The sequence below is a fragment of the Sceloporus occidentalis genome, unplaced genomic scaffold (assembly GCF_023333645.1).
Source record: "Sceloporus occidentalis isolate IW3139 unplaced genomic scaffold, rSceOcc1.0.p SCAF_2, whole genome shotgun sequence".
NCBI classification, from domain to species: Eukaryota; Metazoa; Chordata; class Lepidosauria; order Squamata; family Phrynosomatidae; genus Sceloporus; species Sceloporus occidentalis.
The window spans coordinates 122,694,150-122,707,540 of record NW_028316982.1 but is presented as its reverse complement, the minus strand read 5'-3'; the positions used below and the strand labels follow the sequence as shown (position 1 = coordinate 122,707,540).

General features: G+C 43.0%; 1 protein-coding gene across 2 annotated transcripts in view; it reads right to left on the bottom strand.

Annotated features, from left to right (window-relative positions):
- SYNPO2L (synaptopodin 2 like) overlaps positions 1 to 13,391 on the bottom strand; it is a 56,328-nt gene continuing 42,937 nt past the window's right edge. For both annotated transcript variants that reach the window (XM_089510802.1, XM_089510803.1), the window contains exon 4: positions 1 to 8,845. In XM_089510802.1, the coding sequence (XP_089366928.1) occupies positions 6,537 to 8,845 (2,309 nt within the window). In that variant the 3' untranslated portion in view covers positions 1 to 6,536. The remainder of the gene's footprint in view (positions 8,846 to 13,391) is intronic.

Here is a 13,391-nt window from a genome sequence, read left to right as displayed (position 1 = left end):
AAAGTGCATATCAGAAATTTATTCCTCAGCACAAGTAAAGTGACCTTTTAACTTCAAAAGTAAAATCAACATATGATGAAAAGAACAGAACAAATCTTATAACTTCTCCAGAAGTGCAGCCCTGCATGGGAGAGGATGTAACTGCTGGGAAATTTCTTCTTTTGGATGTGAAATACTCATACCAGAAGCAGAAGAGGTGCCAGTCCCACAACAAATGACAAAAGGTCTGACATAGAACAACACAGTGAAGAATAACTGATAACTGATTTTGTTTCCAACTGGGTCACATGTAACTTTGAGAATGGTGGGAGGCTTCCATGAAAGCTTCCCCAAAGCCTTCCAACTTTATTTTGCATTTGAGATCCTCTTACTGCTTCTTGAGGTGTTAGACTGGAACTTGGATCATAATTGCCTTAGTAGGGACAGTCACTTTGAGCAATTCCCAGCAGGATTCACTGGATCCCTTCCTCTAGTCTTGTAGCCTTCTTTTGTGCTCAGTCTTCTTTCACTTTAGTCATCCCACTCCACAATTTTACACCTGTTCTCACTACAGACAACTATGAAGCAGTACACATACTGTTCTATGGTTTCAAGCGTCCTGTTTCAAAGTTGGCCCCACATATACCTATCCAGTGTAAGGAGCCATTTTGCCCTCAGGTGCTGCATAGCAAGTCATTCATCTCACGGTGGTTCTGTTGTCACCGTATCATTGCAGTGCCATACCTGCCAAACTTCTTGCAGGCAGATACACTCATGCTGAGCACATACAGACACTGTGGAGTCAGCAGCTGGTAGTTTGCATTCCACAGGACAACAGTAGATCCCAGGGACCAACATTCTCGCAGTGTCTAAATAGCAAAACACGGCTGCATGAGACAGTGGGAGGTTAAGCCCTGCATAATATATTTCACCTCAATTTTTTTTCTAACTATAAAATCTGGATGTGAAAAGTGTGCACAAAAATTGCCCTATCAACACATTTCATCTGTATCAATCTGGAGTAGGAATGAATTTTCCCTCCATTCCAGGCTGCCAACAGGGATGTAGCCAAGCGGGGGGGGGGGGGGGGGTTCTTGGGGTCTGGACTCCCCCCTTTCCATTAGAAAAATGAATGGTGTGTGCTTCTGCACCGCCGCACCCAAGCCCCATTATAATGGTGGCACTTAGTCTGGACCCTCCCCTTCCTAAAATCCTAGCTACGTCACTGCTGCCAATCTATATTTCATGTTTTCCTTCTGCATTCACTCTTCCAACTTTTGTATTCTGAACCCCAGCTTCACCACCTCTTTAAAGGCTAACTCCCTATTAAAGACGGGAAGACAAGGCTGGAAGACAAAGGGCAGGAAGGCCTTTTCAAATCCTCCTCTTCTAAAATCCTTGTTCCAGACTCTTCCCTAGACATTCTACAATAACCCTAATATTTTCAGTATGTAGACAGCTCTTGTCACCTTTGAGACGAACTGAAAGAAAGAAATTGGCAGCATGAGCTTTCGTAGACTGCAGTCTACATCCTCAGAGAATATTTTCAGATTGGGACCCTTTTAGCTGATATCCAACAGCTTTTTAAATACAAGTTCTTTCCACCCTTCCTTCTCAGATAATATGATTTGTCACAACATAGCACAGGGCTGCAAAACCGAGGATCACAAAACTTATTTGGTTTTATAGGAATTTGGCGTGCATTTCCAAAAACAACTTCAGATTTGCTCCATCCAGTATACTTTTTAAACAAATTTCTTTGATGTTTCTGTGGTGTAATATGGGGTTGAATGAATTTATCTGGGAAATAATTATAGAGTAAGAAAGGGGTTAAAGTCTCCTTACAGACTTTCAAAACCTTTTAATTCACCATGTAACACAAAAATCCGTTCAAAAGCACAAAAAGAAATTGCACTGGAACATGGAAAATCATCCGCGCTTAATCAGAACTAACAACTGAATTGATAAAAATTTTGCATGTGTGAAAGAACTGTGTTTGTTTTTCAAAGTAAGCACCCCAAAATACATTAAAATCTGGTACAATATTGAAAAAAGTTTTTTTCCATTGCAGGCTTGTGTAATTTGCTAGTCAGGCTTCCCTCCAGATAATGAAGCCATGCCCCCCCCCCCCTCTCCAGTTTCTACAGTTCCTCTTAGGTTGCATCCACACTGCAGAAATAATTCTGATTGATGCCACTTCAGTTGCCATGGCTCAATGCCATGGAAGAGCTTTTGACAGAGAAGGCTAAATGTCGTTTTAAAAAACCTCTATAATGCCCAGAATTCCATAGCATTGAGCCATGGCAGTTAAAATGTCAATGGATAATTTCTGCAGTGTGGATGCAGCTGGCTATAACATGGAGAATGGCTTGAAGACACCTCCCAGAAGGTACCTCTCACCCCAATCTTTTTATTTTAACACATACCAAATTTCTGCAATTGGACCAATTTACACTCCAACCTTTGAACTGAAGTCTGGGTATCTGAGTACAAAATTGTCAGTTCTGAGTGCTGGGACAGTCAGGCAACAATGCCTAGAAAAGCTGCTGGAATTGAAATCCTTTATCATTTAGGGTATACCTCTGAGGCTAAGTGTCAGACATGGAAAGTATACTATCGGCTCCAAAAAGGGGTCAGGAATATTGTGTTCTCTCTCTGTGTGTGCATTTAAATTTTAAAATTTAAGTTTAAATTTTGCCTTGGGGTGCCTGTAGCTTTCTCCTATAACCAACAGGGAGTTTGAGAATCAGTAACTCTCATCTGTAATTTGAATGTTATGTTACTGACAGAAGCAGATGTGTATGGAGATGAAACGGCACATATGCTTTTATACTAAGATCACGAAAGGATTAGTTCTCTGCTTCCATGGACACAGGCGAGAACAGTGGCCCTTTCACTTGGACATCAGTACAAATAACAAAGCAAACTGTTCAATCAAAATTTCTGAGAACTATTCCCAGCTTGCCAAGTTGTGTACCAAATGTTTTCCCCAGGTTGGAAACAGGCTTAATTTCTATTGAATCACAAATATGGATATATAAGTTAGATTATTGGTTAAAGATGTTATTTACTCCCAAAGGCCTAGTCCCCTTGACTCTTAATGATATATTTCATTCAAGATAGAAAATGCTGGTTGAGGAAAAAGTGCAATCCCTGGGCTTCTCCCAAACTGTTATTCTAGCCATGGGGCACGCAAAAGCCAAAGAGAACATCTGCCAGTGCATTTGGGACATTGAACTACAAAATCATATAAGTGCAGCCTCTTTGCATTCAACTTTTAAAGTCAGTGAGAGAGGCTTTGTCCTTGCTGCATATTTGAAAAATCTAACAAATCCAAAGTATAGGAAAGCCTTTACCCTGGCCAAATTGAATGTACTTCCATCAGCCTTACTTGTAGGAAGATATAATAACAAACCATGTCCTTGTGGGTCTGGGGAGGTAGAAACAGTGGGGCATGTTTTGTTGTATTGCACCTTTTACAGGGATCTGCAGCGTTGTTTTATAGTACCAATTTTACAAAAAATACCAGGTAAACCTGATGCATTTTACATTGATTACCTTCTGGCTGATCAGCAGCCAGGGATTACAACCAAGGTGGCAAGTTTTTGCGTTGCTGCAATAGCTTGTTGCCGAAAAATGGTGTCTTAATTTCTAATTTTTACTCTATTGATTTCATCTAGTATTTGTATTTGAAGAGATTTCACTCTATATAGTTACCTGAATTCCAAGCTGTATTCCTATTGTATTTGTACTATACAGTTTGCATTTGGGGGGGGGGGGGGGGTTCTTATTGGGCATATTGTACTTTTTATATTGTTTTATGCTGGTCATCAACTGTAATAAATTTCATTTCATTTCAAAGCATAAAATTTGCCCAGACAATGATCAAGGTAAGCAAGGCAAAATCAAATTCATGTGGACATAACTTATACGCTGTACTACAGTCTATTAAATGAATTTCCTTGCCATTATATTTTGATTGACCAATAAATATGTGTGTGAAAGAGGATTAATAAATATATAACCCCTCCACCGCTCTTAGCCACACTTAGACACTTCAAAGTTATCTGGAGAGAAAACCAAAGGTATCACTGAGGTTAAAAATGTGTTCTCTTGTATGGCCATCACATGGCTCTGAGGAAGCCCCTAACACAGCCAGAGTGGGTCTTCTTCCCATAGTCCATGTCTATCGACATCTCCAACCACCACTTTGGATGGATGTAAAAGATCTACCCATTTTTTCTCTTTCTCCACTAGTTTCAATTGAATTGGGAGAGTGCAAACACAGGACCTATGTTCCCACTCCCCCTTCTACTTGCTGGTGACTACAGTGATTTGTCACAGGTTGAACCCAGCACCAGAGGCATGAATGAAAATTCTTTCCCATTGGTTTCCAAAGCCCTTATGCACTTGCTCTAATATCCCTCCCAAACTTTCCTATTCTAGCAAGAGGCTAATGCCGCCCCTTGCATTCCAAAATTCATTGGTCCACACTTAGGTCTTCCTTTCATGTGAAGTTCTCTAGACATTCGGTATCTCCTCTGATGCATCCACAAAGGGATCGTTCAGTTTCTGTTCTAAGTAAATGCTCTAGGTAAAAGTCGATTTTCCTCCTGCTGTAAGAGATAGCGGCCAAGTGTCTCCTGGGTTATATTTGAAGGTCAGGAGCTTATTGTTAAATCTGTGCCACTTTCATCTCTTATTTTTACATCATACTGCTTTTTGGACTTAGCAATGAAGCACAGCCTCTGCTGCTGTTGCTCAAAATGGGCAGTGGGGTGGTGGTGGTTATGAACGGGTAACTTTCCCTTTCATTAGGGGGAAATTTGTACCACTTGTCCTATTTAATTAAATATGAAATCATATGTTCACTAAAATAATTCAGTGGTTTTCAAACTTTCTGTCAAACTTATCTGTTGCGATCACTATGCTTTACAAAAAATTCTGAATCAAGGTCTTCTGAAAGATATACACTTGTCCCTCCATATTCGCTAGAGTTAGGGGCACAAGATTCCCCATGAATATGGAAAAACCACAAATAACAAAAACACCATGTTTTTACCTGAGAGGACACCTCTCTAGGAATCTCTAGGTCCTCCAGCGCAACTCTGTGGTCAACATCCGACAGACATTGATCCATAGAACTACACTGGAGGAGCAACAAATGCCTAGTAGAGTATTCTCTCTAGGAATCTCTAGGTCTTTCAGTGCACCTTTTAGTTAAAGTTGACCATAGAGTTGCATTGGAGGACCTAGATATTCCTAGAGAGAGCATATTAATCAAATTTGTGAATAATCAAATCCGCAAATATCAAAACCGCAAATAGGGAGGGATGAATGTATTATTAGTCACACTCATATTTGCCTCAAAATACTAAAGTGTGGACAGTTATATTAACAAGGACAAAAGGGAAATATCTGCTCATTCTTCCCTGAAAATGCAAAATGCAGGCTTCTTGTACCTACTCATCCACACTGATCTAGGAAATTCATTTTGTTGTTGTAGTTGTTGTGTGCCTTCAAGTCACTTCTGACTTATGGTGACTCGAAGGCGGTTTTCTTGGCAAGATTTGTTCAGAGAAGGTTTGCTATTGCCTTGCCCACCCAGTGGGTTTCATGGCCGAATAGGGAACTGAACCCTAGTATCCTTTGGCAAAAATGGGTTTTGGAGTGTATGCTGTAGCTCTGCCCTTAGTTAAGACAAAGCAAAGGCAAGTGTGTTGGACTGTGCTAACATCCAGTGTGATCTGAAAACACACCTTAGTGTGTAGTGGGGTGGGGGAGCCATTCTTTAGGGAAACTTGCCTTCCAGTACTGACTACCTTGCTGAGGTACCCATAATGGACGTCCAAAAACACATCACTTTTTAAAAGTCACTGGTGCAGTCTATGAACCAGCAGGTTACAATAAACAGATGCTGAGGATTAACCAAGGGTTTCGTTGTTATCTTTGCTTTTTTCCCCTTACACTGGCTTGCCAGTCCCTTATCACTACACCCGTGGTACTCTAGGTTTAAAGAGCGTAACTGGGGATGTGAGGAAGGTGCTTCTTTCTAAAGTACTTCAGAGATAAAAGGCACTTACATATCCTACATCATAGTGCTGTTCTCAGGATGCTTATGAATCTTTGGCCTTACCCCGCTATGCGAATAACTTCAAACTGTTAAATCCCTTGGAAATGATGCAAGTCCAAAAAGATGGGGAAGGGGAAGAAATTCAGGATGAAAAGCTTTTTGCCACTTAATTGGCTTCGCTATCCTGGTTTCCAGAAATCCATTTTAAAAGGGGAAAGGATGGGAGACCCAAAAGTAACTATTTTATCTAAATCCTTGCTTTGTGCCTATAGGTGATTTCTCGCATTATGAGAAGTGGACTTGGACTTGCCACCAAGCAGACACTCAGCAGTATGAGGGGTAAGAAACCAGGGTTTTTAAACTTGATTGCTGCACTCACACTTTTTAGATGTTAACTAGAGGGTGGGGAATCTTATGTGTACACCTAAAGAGTGTAATGTTAGGAGAGGCCCTGTGGTTTAGACAGGGAAGAACAATTCCTGTTTTAATGCTGACTTGACCCTGGTCTCCAAACATGTGCATGCATGCCAGTTTGGGCCGCTGAAAACCTAGGCCTAGCTACCTGGAAACTGGAGGATGAGGCAGGATGAATAGGGGAAGCCACTCTGCATGCCTCATTAAGTTCAGGAGAACTTTGATATTGGGGAGCAGCCACTGGAAATGGCCCAGGGGAGACAGGGGTGGAAGCAGAGGTCATTTCTGTCCTCCACAGTGGCTCATCCAAGGTGGTAGCAGAGCGAGGAGCCAGGACTGTAGGGGCCAGGCTGCTAGAAGTTGGCATTGGGGCAGGGGTGGAGAAGCGACGGATCTCATAGGTCCTCGCTGTTTTCATGGGTGTTTGTTTGGCCGGGGTGAAAGATAAACTGGACTGTTGGCCCGTCTGGGACTGAGAACCACCACCAGAGCCTGAAGTGTCCCCAAAACAGAACATGGCAGAATTTAGCTGGTATGGCTGGTGCCTGAGGAAGTCAATAGCCTTGATCCCTGACTTCTGACTAGGTGGCTTTTTAACTTTGCTCTCTGCCTTGCTGCCTTGAGATTTGCTGGCTGCCAAGGGGTAAAATGGGGAATGCAGTGGGTTGTAAGCTATGGGAGGTGGGGCACGGATATTTGGGGAGTATTTCCAAGAGGAAGGCAGGGAAGGAGCTGGGGATGGGGTTCTGGGCTTTGGGACTGAGGATGGTGCTGCCTCCACTACAAACTTGTCCATGCGGCTCTGTCGCCTTGCAAAAAGCTCTGCCCCTTTCCCCTTCAAATGAGGCATGTCATGTGTTGAGGAGGACCCATTCACCAGTCCTCCAGGAGCCTGTGATGGCTTAGGGGCTACTGGAGGTGGAGTCTTGAACCTCCGGCCTGAAGCCTGCATGAAGTTGCAGGCCTCCGCTCCCAGACTGAGGACATCTTCCTCAGGCCCGGACTCAAATCCTGCCCCATGGTGGTCTCCCTTGGGCTTTTCATCAAGGTTCTGCACAAGGGACAGTAACTCTGGATTAGGAGAATTCTTTTTCTTTTCCTCCACAGACTTGAACATAGGCTTCTTGCTGCTCCGTCGACGGGCCTCCTGCAAGATTCCTGTTCTGGGAGCTGGAAATGCTACCCTCTGCTCCCTGGAGGCAAATGGCTCAGAGGCAGGCCTTGGAACTGCTGGCGCAATGGCAGGGGAAGGCTGAGTGGTGGGTTGACCAAACTGCTGTGCGCTGGGGCTAAGATACAAAGTAGAAGCTGTTGTCTCTTGGGTTTGTGAAGGCAAGGATGGTGGGGATGTAGCAGTGACCACACCTGCAGCTGGCTTAGAGGGAGCTGAAAGGTATATAGAAGCTGTGGATGTTCTGGCTGCGCTGGGCTTAGTTTCTCCTGTATTCCCAACTCCTGTTGGTTGCACTGATGAGGGAGTGGTTGGGATATACAGAGACACAGATGTACTTGCTGGCCCATTAGACTGCATTGCCGATGGTGTGGGAGGAAGCACTGTGGTCCCAGGAGAGAAAAGAGGCATGGATGTTCTCTGACCACCAAGACTCTCACTGCTACTCTTTGGCACTGATGGTCTGAACACAACTGAGGAAGTTACAGGGCGCTGCCCAGAGAACCCAGGTGTGAAAGGGCGGGCAGACCGGTTGAAGAAGCTTGGGGTATTTGGAGAAACATGGGCACCTCCTCCAAAGATGCTAGAGGGAGATTGGAGCTGAGCAGGGCTAGGGGATGGCAGCTGGCTGGAGACTTGTACAGATTCTAAATGGACACTTAATGGGGCCTTTTCTGCCCTTTGTGGAGTAGGTGCTTCCTCACTCCCCACTCTCTGTGTTGGCAGGACAGCTGAGGCTGGGTGTTGTTCTTCTGACTTCTGTGCGGGCACTTTCTCCAAAGTATGTTTACCAGCTTTCTCTCTCTGCTGCTCAAACAACTGGGCTCCCCTTCCTGAGGCTTCACTGAGGCCTTGCTGAGGCTGGGCCTCCTCATGTGCAGGATGCCCCTTGGGCTTCTCAATATCGAGGTAAGACGTGTCCCAGTCAGAATGGTTTGTTAAGCTCCTGGCATCAGAGAAGCCTTCCTCATCAAATTCAGACTCACTGGTTGGGAAGACACCGTCCTCTTCATCATAGCAACGGTCTTCATCAACACTTCCAAAACTGACAAGGGTGTACTTCTTAGCCCTCTGTCTGCGCTTTTTGAACATCAAGACACCCTTGGAATGGGGGTTAGGTGCATCTGTCAGCAGGGATGCAATTGTTCGGCATTTGGTTTTGGCTTCTTTCACATTTTTTTCTTGCATACTCTCACTGCGATGAAGCTCTGCAAAGAACAAGAAAGAAACAAACTCAGGACTCTGCAGCTAGAAACCTGGCTGGAAAGGGTTTTTATATTTTCTAGTGTTTATGTGATAGAAGAGCTCCTTGTTGGTGTTCTTTACCATCCTGTTAATCATTCCCACTGCTGTGCCATGCATTCATCTAGTGAGGCAACATAGGCACTTCAGACTGGCCAGAAACAAATATTTTGCCATAAGCTCTTCATAGCCTTTCTCAAAACATGTGAGTGTGAGCAGGACTTAATAAACATCGAGATAATAATTCCACATTGCTGGTGATAGCACCAAAACAATTTAATGGGACTTACAGGCCTGGTCTAGACAAGCACAGATGAACATATCCCCAGGTGGTGGAAAGAAAGCTCCCTGCAGGTGGAATAAAGCCACGGCCTATCAGGCAGAAAGGCTGCAGCAAAACCATCCTGCTGTTGTGCTAAGCTAGTGGTTATGTTGTATGTATGTTTTTATTTATTTATTTATTTAGGAAGAATTCATAAAAGTGATCAGCCACTTGCATTCTTAAATAGTACAGTCTTTTCCAGTTTGCCTTACATCTTTACCACTTCATTCCTACCTCATTTTCTATGTCTCCTCTACCTCAGCATGCAGAAGGAGGAAGTGAAATGGAGGAAGAGGTCAAGAGCACACAGCAACACAAAGGCAAGCTGGGAGGATGAAGCACATGGGAACCACTTGGAAGCACACAGTGTTCCTAGGGCAGCGCATCAGATTGTAGAGACCGCTTTCCTCTCCAGCAGACAAATGGAGGTGAACAATAGTGCTCAATGAAATTGTCCAATGAGGAGTTTCAGTCAATGCATCAGAGTTTACAACAGTAAAATATTTTTCACCCATGAGATACAAACTGCATATTATTTAAATTGTTTTTTAAAGAAAATCACAGGCCCAAGTCTCAAATATCCTCAAAGTTTTTGCTAAGATTCAGTCCAACACGTTCACTCTGTCCATAGTTTCACTGAAAGACTCTCCTTCATCCCTTGTTCCATCCATACCAGAGACACAACCACTTAAGATATAGTCTGGCTCAGCAATGTTATCACCGTGAAGCACAATGAAGATCAGGTAAGAGGCATACAACTTCTCAGGAAAAGGAGACACTGAAGGTACAAGCAGGCCTCTGTGCACCTTGTTAAAATATGCCTATCAAGTAAGAGTTGAATCCAAACTCAGTGGTATCTGTGTTCATACAGAACCCCCTGGCTAGTAGGGCTTGCTGTTTATTGTTAACCCAACCCTGTCTTTGGCTGTTAACTTACAGTAAGGTAAAAAAAAGTGTGAGCCAATGAAACAAAAGAAAATCGAATTACAGAATTAAAAATTTCCAGCTGTAATCCCATGTGCTTTAGATTTGTGACATCTCAATCCCTTTTGTGCTCTTAGCATACAAGATTAAAAGAAAGAAAGAAAGAAAGAAAGAAAGAAAGAAAGAAAGGGAAAAGAAGAAGAATTGGAAGGTCAACCCTCTTTTACCTTCCTTTTTAAAATTAGGCAATAATAATAACTTTAACAACAGCAGCCATCATCATCCTGGAGTGGAGGTAGAGATAGAGACAAAAATTGAAATTCTCATGCAAGCCTGAAATCTTACACTTTTAAGAACAACATAACCCCACTAACCTAAGGACCCTTGTGACATGCAGTATCCTGACACTCACAGCAGCCAGTCAGGTGCTTCCAGGAAGCTGAAATCCAGGCAGAGCATGAAGGCAACAGACCTTCCACAATGCTTTCCCTTTCAGCAACTGGCATTTAGAAGCATACTGGCTTTTTCAACATTTTCCTTTACTTTTAGAGCCATATAAATTGCATTTTGGGACAGTGATTTCCTTCAACTGATTATTCAATTTTGGAAAATGTGCCTCCTCCTATCTGTCCCAAACCTGCCACTATAAAGATGATGAGGTGCTGTCATAACAGCATGGAGAAAGTTTAAAGTTCCCTCAGATTTTTCATACTTACTCCCCCTTGTCCAACTTCCTACTGCCAAAAATCTAAAAGAGATTTTGTTATCTTTAAAAAAAAAAATCAGTTTCCTGCCTTGCAACACAAGCCATCTGACAGTAACAGAAAGCCCATATAAACTGGCTTGTTAGAAAGGAGCCTTGTGAAATTTTGGCACAGAAAGGAAAGTGGTACCTGCATATGGTTGGTCCAAGCTCTTGAAAGCACCATCCAGTCCTGGAGAGAAGGGCATGTCACATACCCCTTTTAACTCACAGCTCTCCATAAAGAGACAGAGAGGACCAGCAGAACAGCTCCCTTCTGGAGCAGAACCAAAACCTTAACAGAGCCCAGGCCCTTTGATTCCAACTCCACCGGCCTTTTAAAGCTTCTCTTTTGTCTTCACTGGCATGGCATTGCTGCTGAGACCCATGAGGTAACGCTCTCTATTTTTAACCCCCCCCCCCCCCCCAATCGTCACTATACTGTGTGATGGACATTGTCAACTGTCAAACACTTGCTCCGCTCCCTATCCTCTTCTCATAGTTGGAGTTTAAAATAAGACAACGTGTCCCACACCACAAATGTTTCCATGCTTATGAACAGAAAGGGTGACTCTCTGAAGCACTAAGGATGAAGGCATGATAGCCAACAGCTAGGAATGCTCAGACACTTTTCTGACACAGTCATTTGTAAAGTATAACATCAGTATGTTATTTTCCAAAAACTAAGCAAATCACCCACTAACTTCCATCCCAGCTGGTGCATTTGTATAAAGTATGGTATACATACATATAAAGCATGGTGTATATATACCTTTTTTGCACTCAGTCATTCTCATGTCTGTGCAGTTCAAACCTAAACTGGAGGTAGGATGGAGGATTTGTTTTTCATGAAAATGTGAGCACCACTAGAGAGATTAAGCCCCATCTTTCCCACTGTATCTCTCCATGCTTTACGGGTGCAAATCACTATTCTCATAGCTTGGATCCAAATCTCACAGCCTGTTTAATGCCCTCAAGTAAAGTGCAGGATGGTGTAGGCTGGGATGATTCAGCTCCCCTCACCTTCATACATATATTATTATAAAATCAGGCACACATTACTTTAGTTATGATGAATAAATAAATATGTCTGCCCCATCGCAACTGGGAAGACCATCAGTGATTGGCCTATTGAAATTAAAAAGCGGTTTATTTCCCATTTGGAGTCTACGTTTTCTTTGCAAGAGAGCATAACAGAAGGTGTGATATATGGCTATTACTAGATGGCTAAGAAAATTATTATTTTTATGATGTCAGGATCATCATAATTCTCCATTCTGTAACAGCTATAGTCAAGCAAGAAATATTTTTCAGGGGTTGGAGGCTGGTTAGAAATAACTGGAAATATGTACAGTACTACCATGTGAAATAATCAATGGAGGAAAATTATCAAATGGCTACTTATTAGCAAAACAATGGGGAGACCCAGCTGTACCTTATTATTGCATGCTAGAATTATGCTACTAGTACAGTGTAAGGATCCAGGATAAGAATAGAATGAACACAGGATTTTAATACATGTTCTCCTAAAGCAAGATCTCCACTATGGAGATTACAGCATGTGTCACTAATGATGGGACTGAAGGAGAATTACAACGTATGATTCCTCTCATTTTCTCACCATGTCATCGCTTATCTATTCCTGATTTGTTGTCATAGCATTATTATTGCACAATTTTTCATTAATGAGATATCTGTCTACAGTGCACCCACGTTTTATGCAGGTGCACCATATGCAGCTTTCAGCATATGCTGAAAGCCATGCCGGAAGAGCCCCTTGCGCACCCCGGAACAACTAATGGGGTGTGCGCATATGGCGCACGCGCGAGCCCCATTACTTCCAATGGGGCTCCATCATACGCTGCTTTCCCCTTACACGAAGGGATCCGGAACAGATCCCCACATAAAGGGAGGGCCCACTGTATAACTACCAATATTGATGCATTCATATGATTGTACACATGCAGATTCTTCTAGTGCTTCAATAGTGTCGACATGGTAGAAGTAAGCATGTCATGAATGCTTCTTCCTGTTTCTATTATGTCACAAATCTTCTGATTTAGTGGTTGGTTTTGCCAAATTTGGTGAGATGTTATTTTTATTATTATTTATGTATATATTTCTGGTTATTATCACAGTCCAGATAATAGAGTTTGAGTTGCGATGAGTGGGTTGCCCCCCAATCTCAGCATAAGCTCCAAACCAGTGGTTCCCAAAGTGGGTGGTACATTCCCCTGGGGGTGGTGAAAATATCCAGGGGGGCAATGAGGGGAAAAGGGGGCAGCATAGGGGCTGTGGCTTGAAGCTGTGTGGGGAAATAGGAGTAGTATCTTCTTTGAAAGAGTTCTTCATCTCTCTCAGATTGAGAGTCCTTCCTCACTGGGGAGAAAAAGTAATAACATGATTGCCCTCCTCTCCATCCTGGTGAAGAAGGATTGAGAGTCCTTTCTTGCTGGGGAGAAGCTTCTTCCTTTGCACCTAGTCACCTTGGGAGCAGCAACCAAGCAGCCATTTGAGTAGCAAC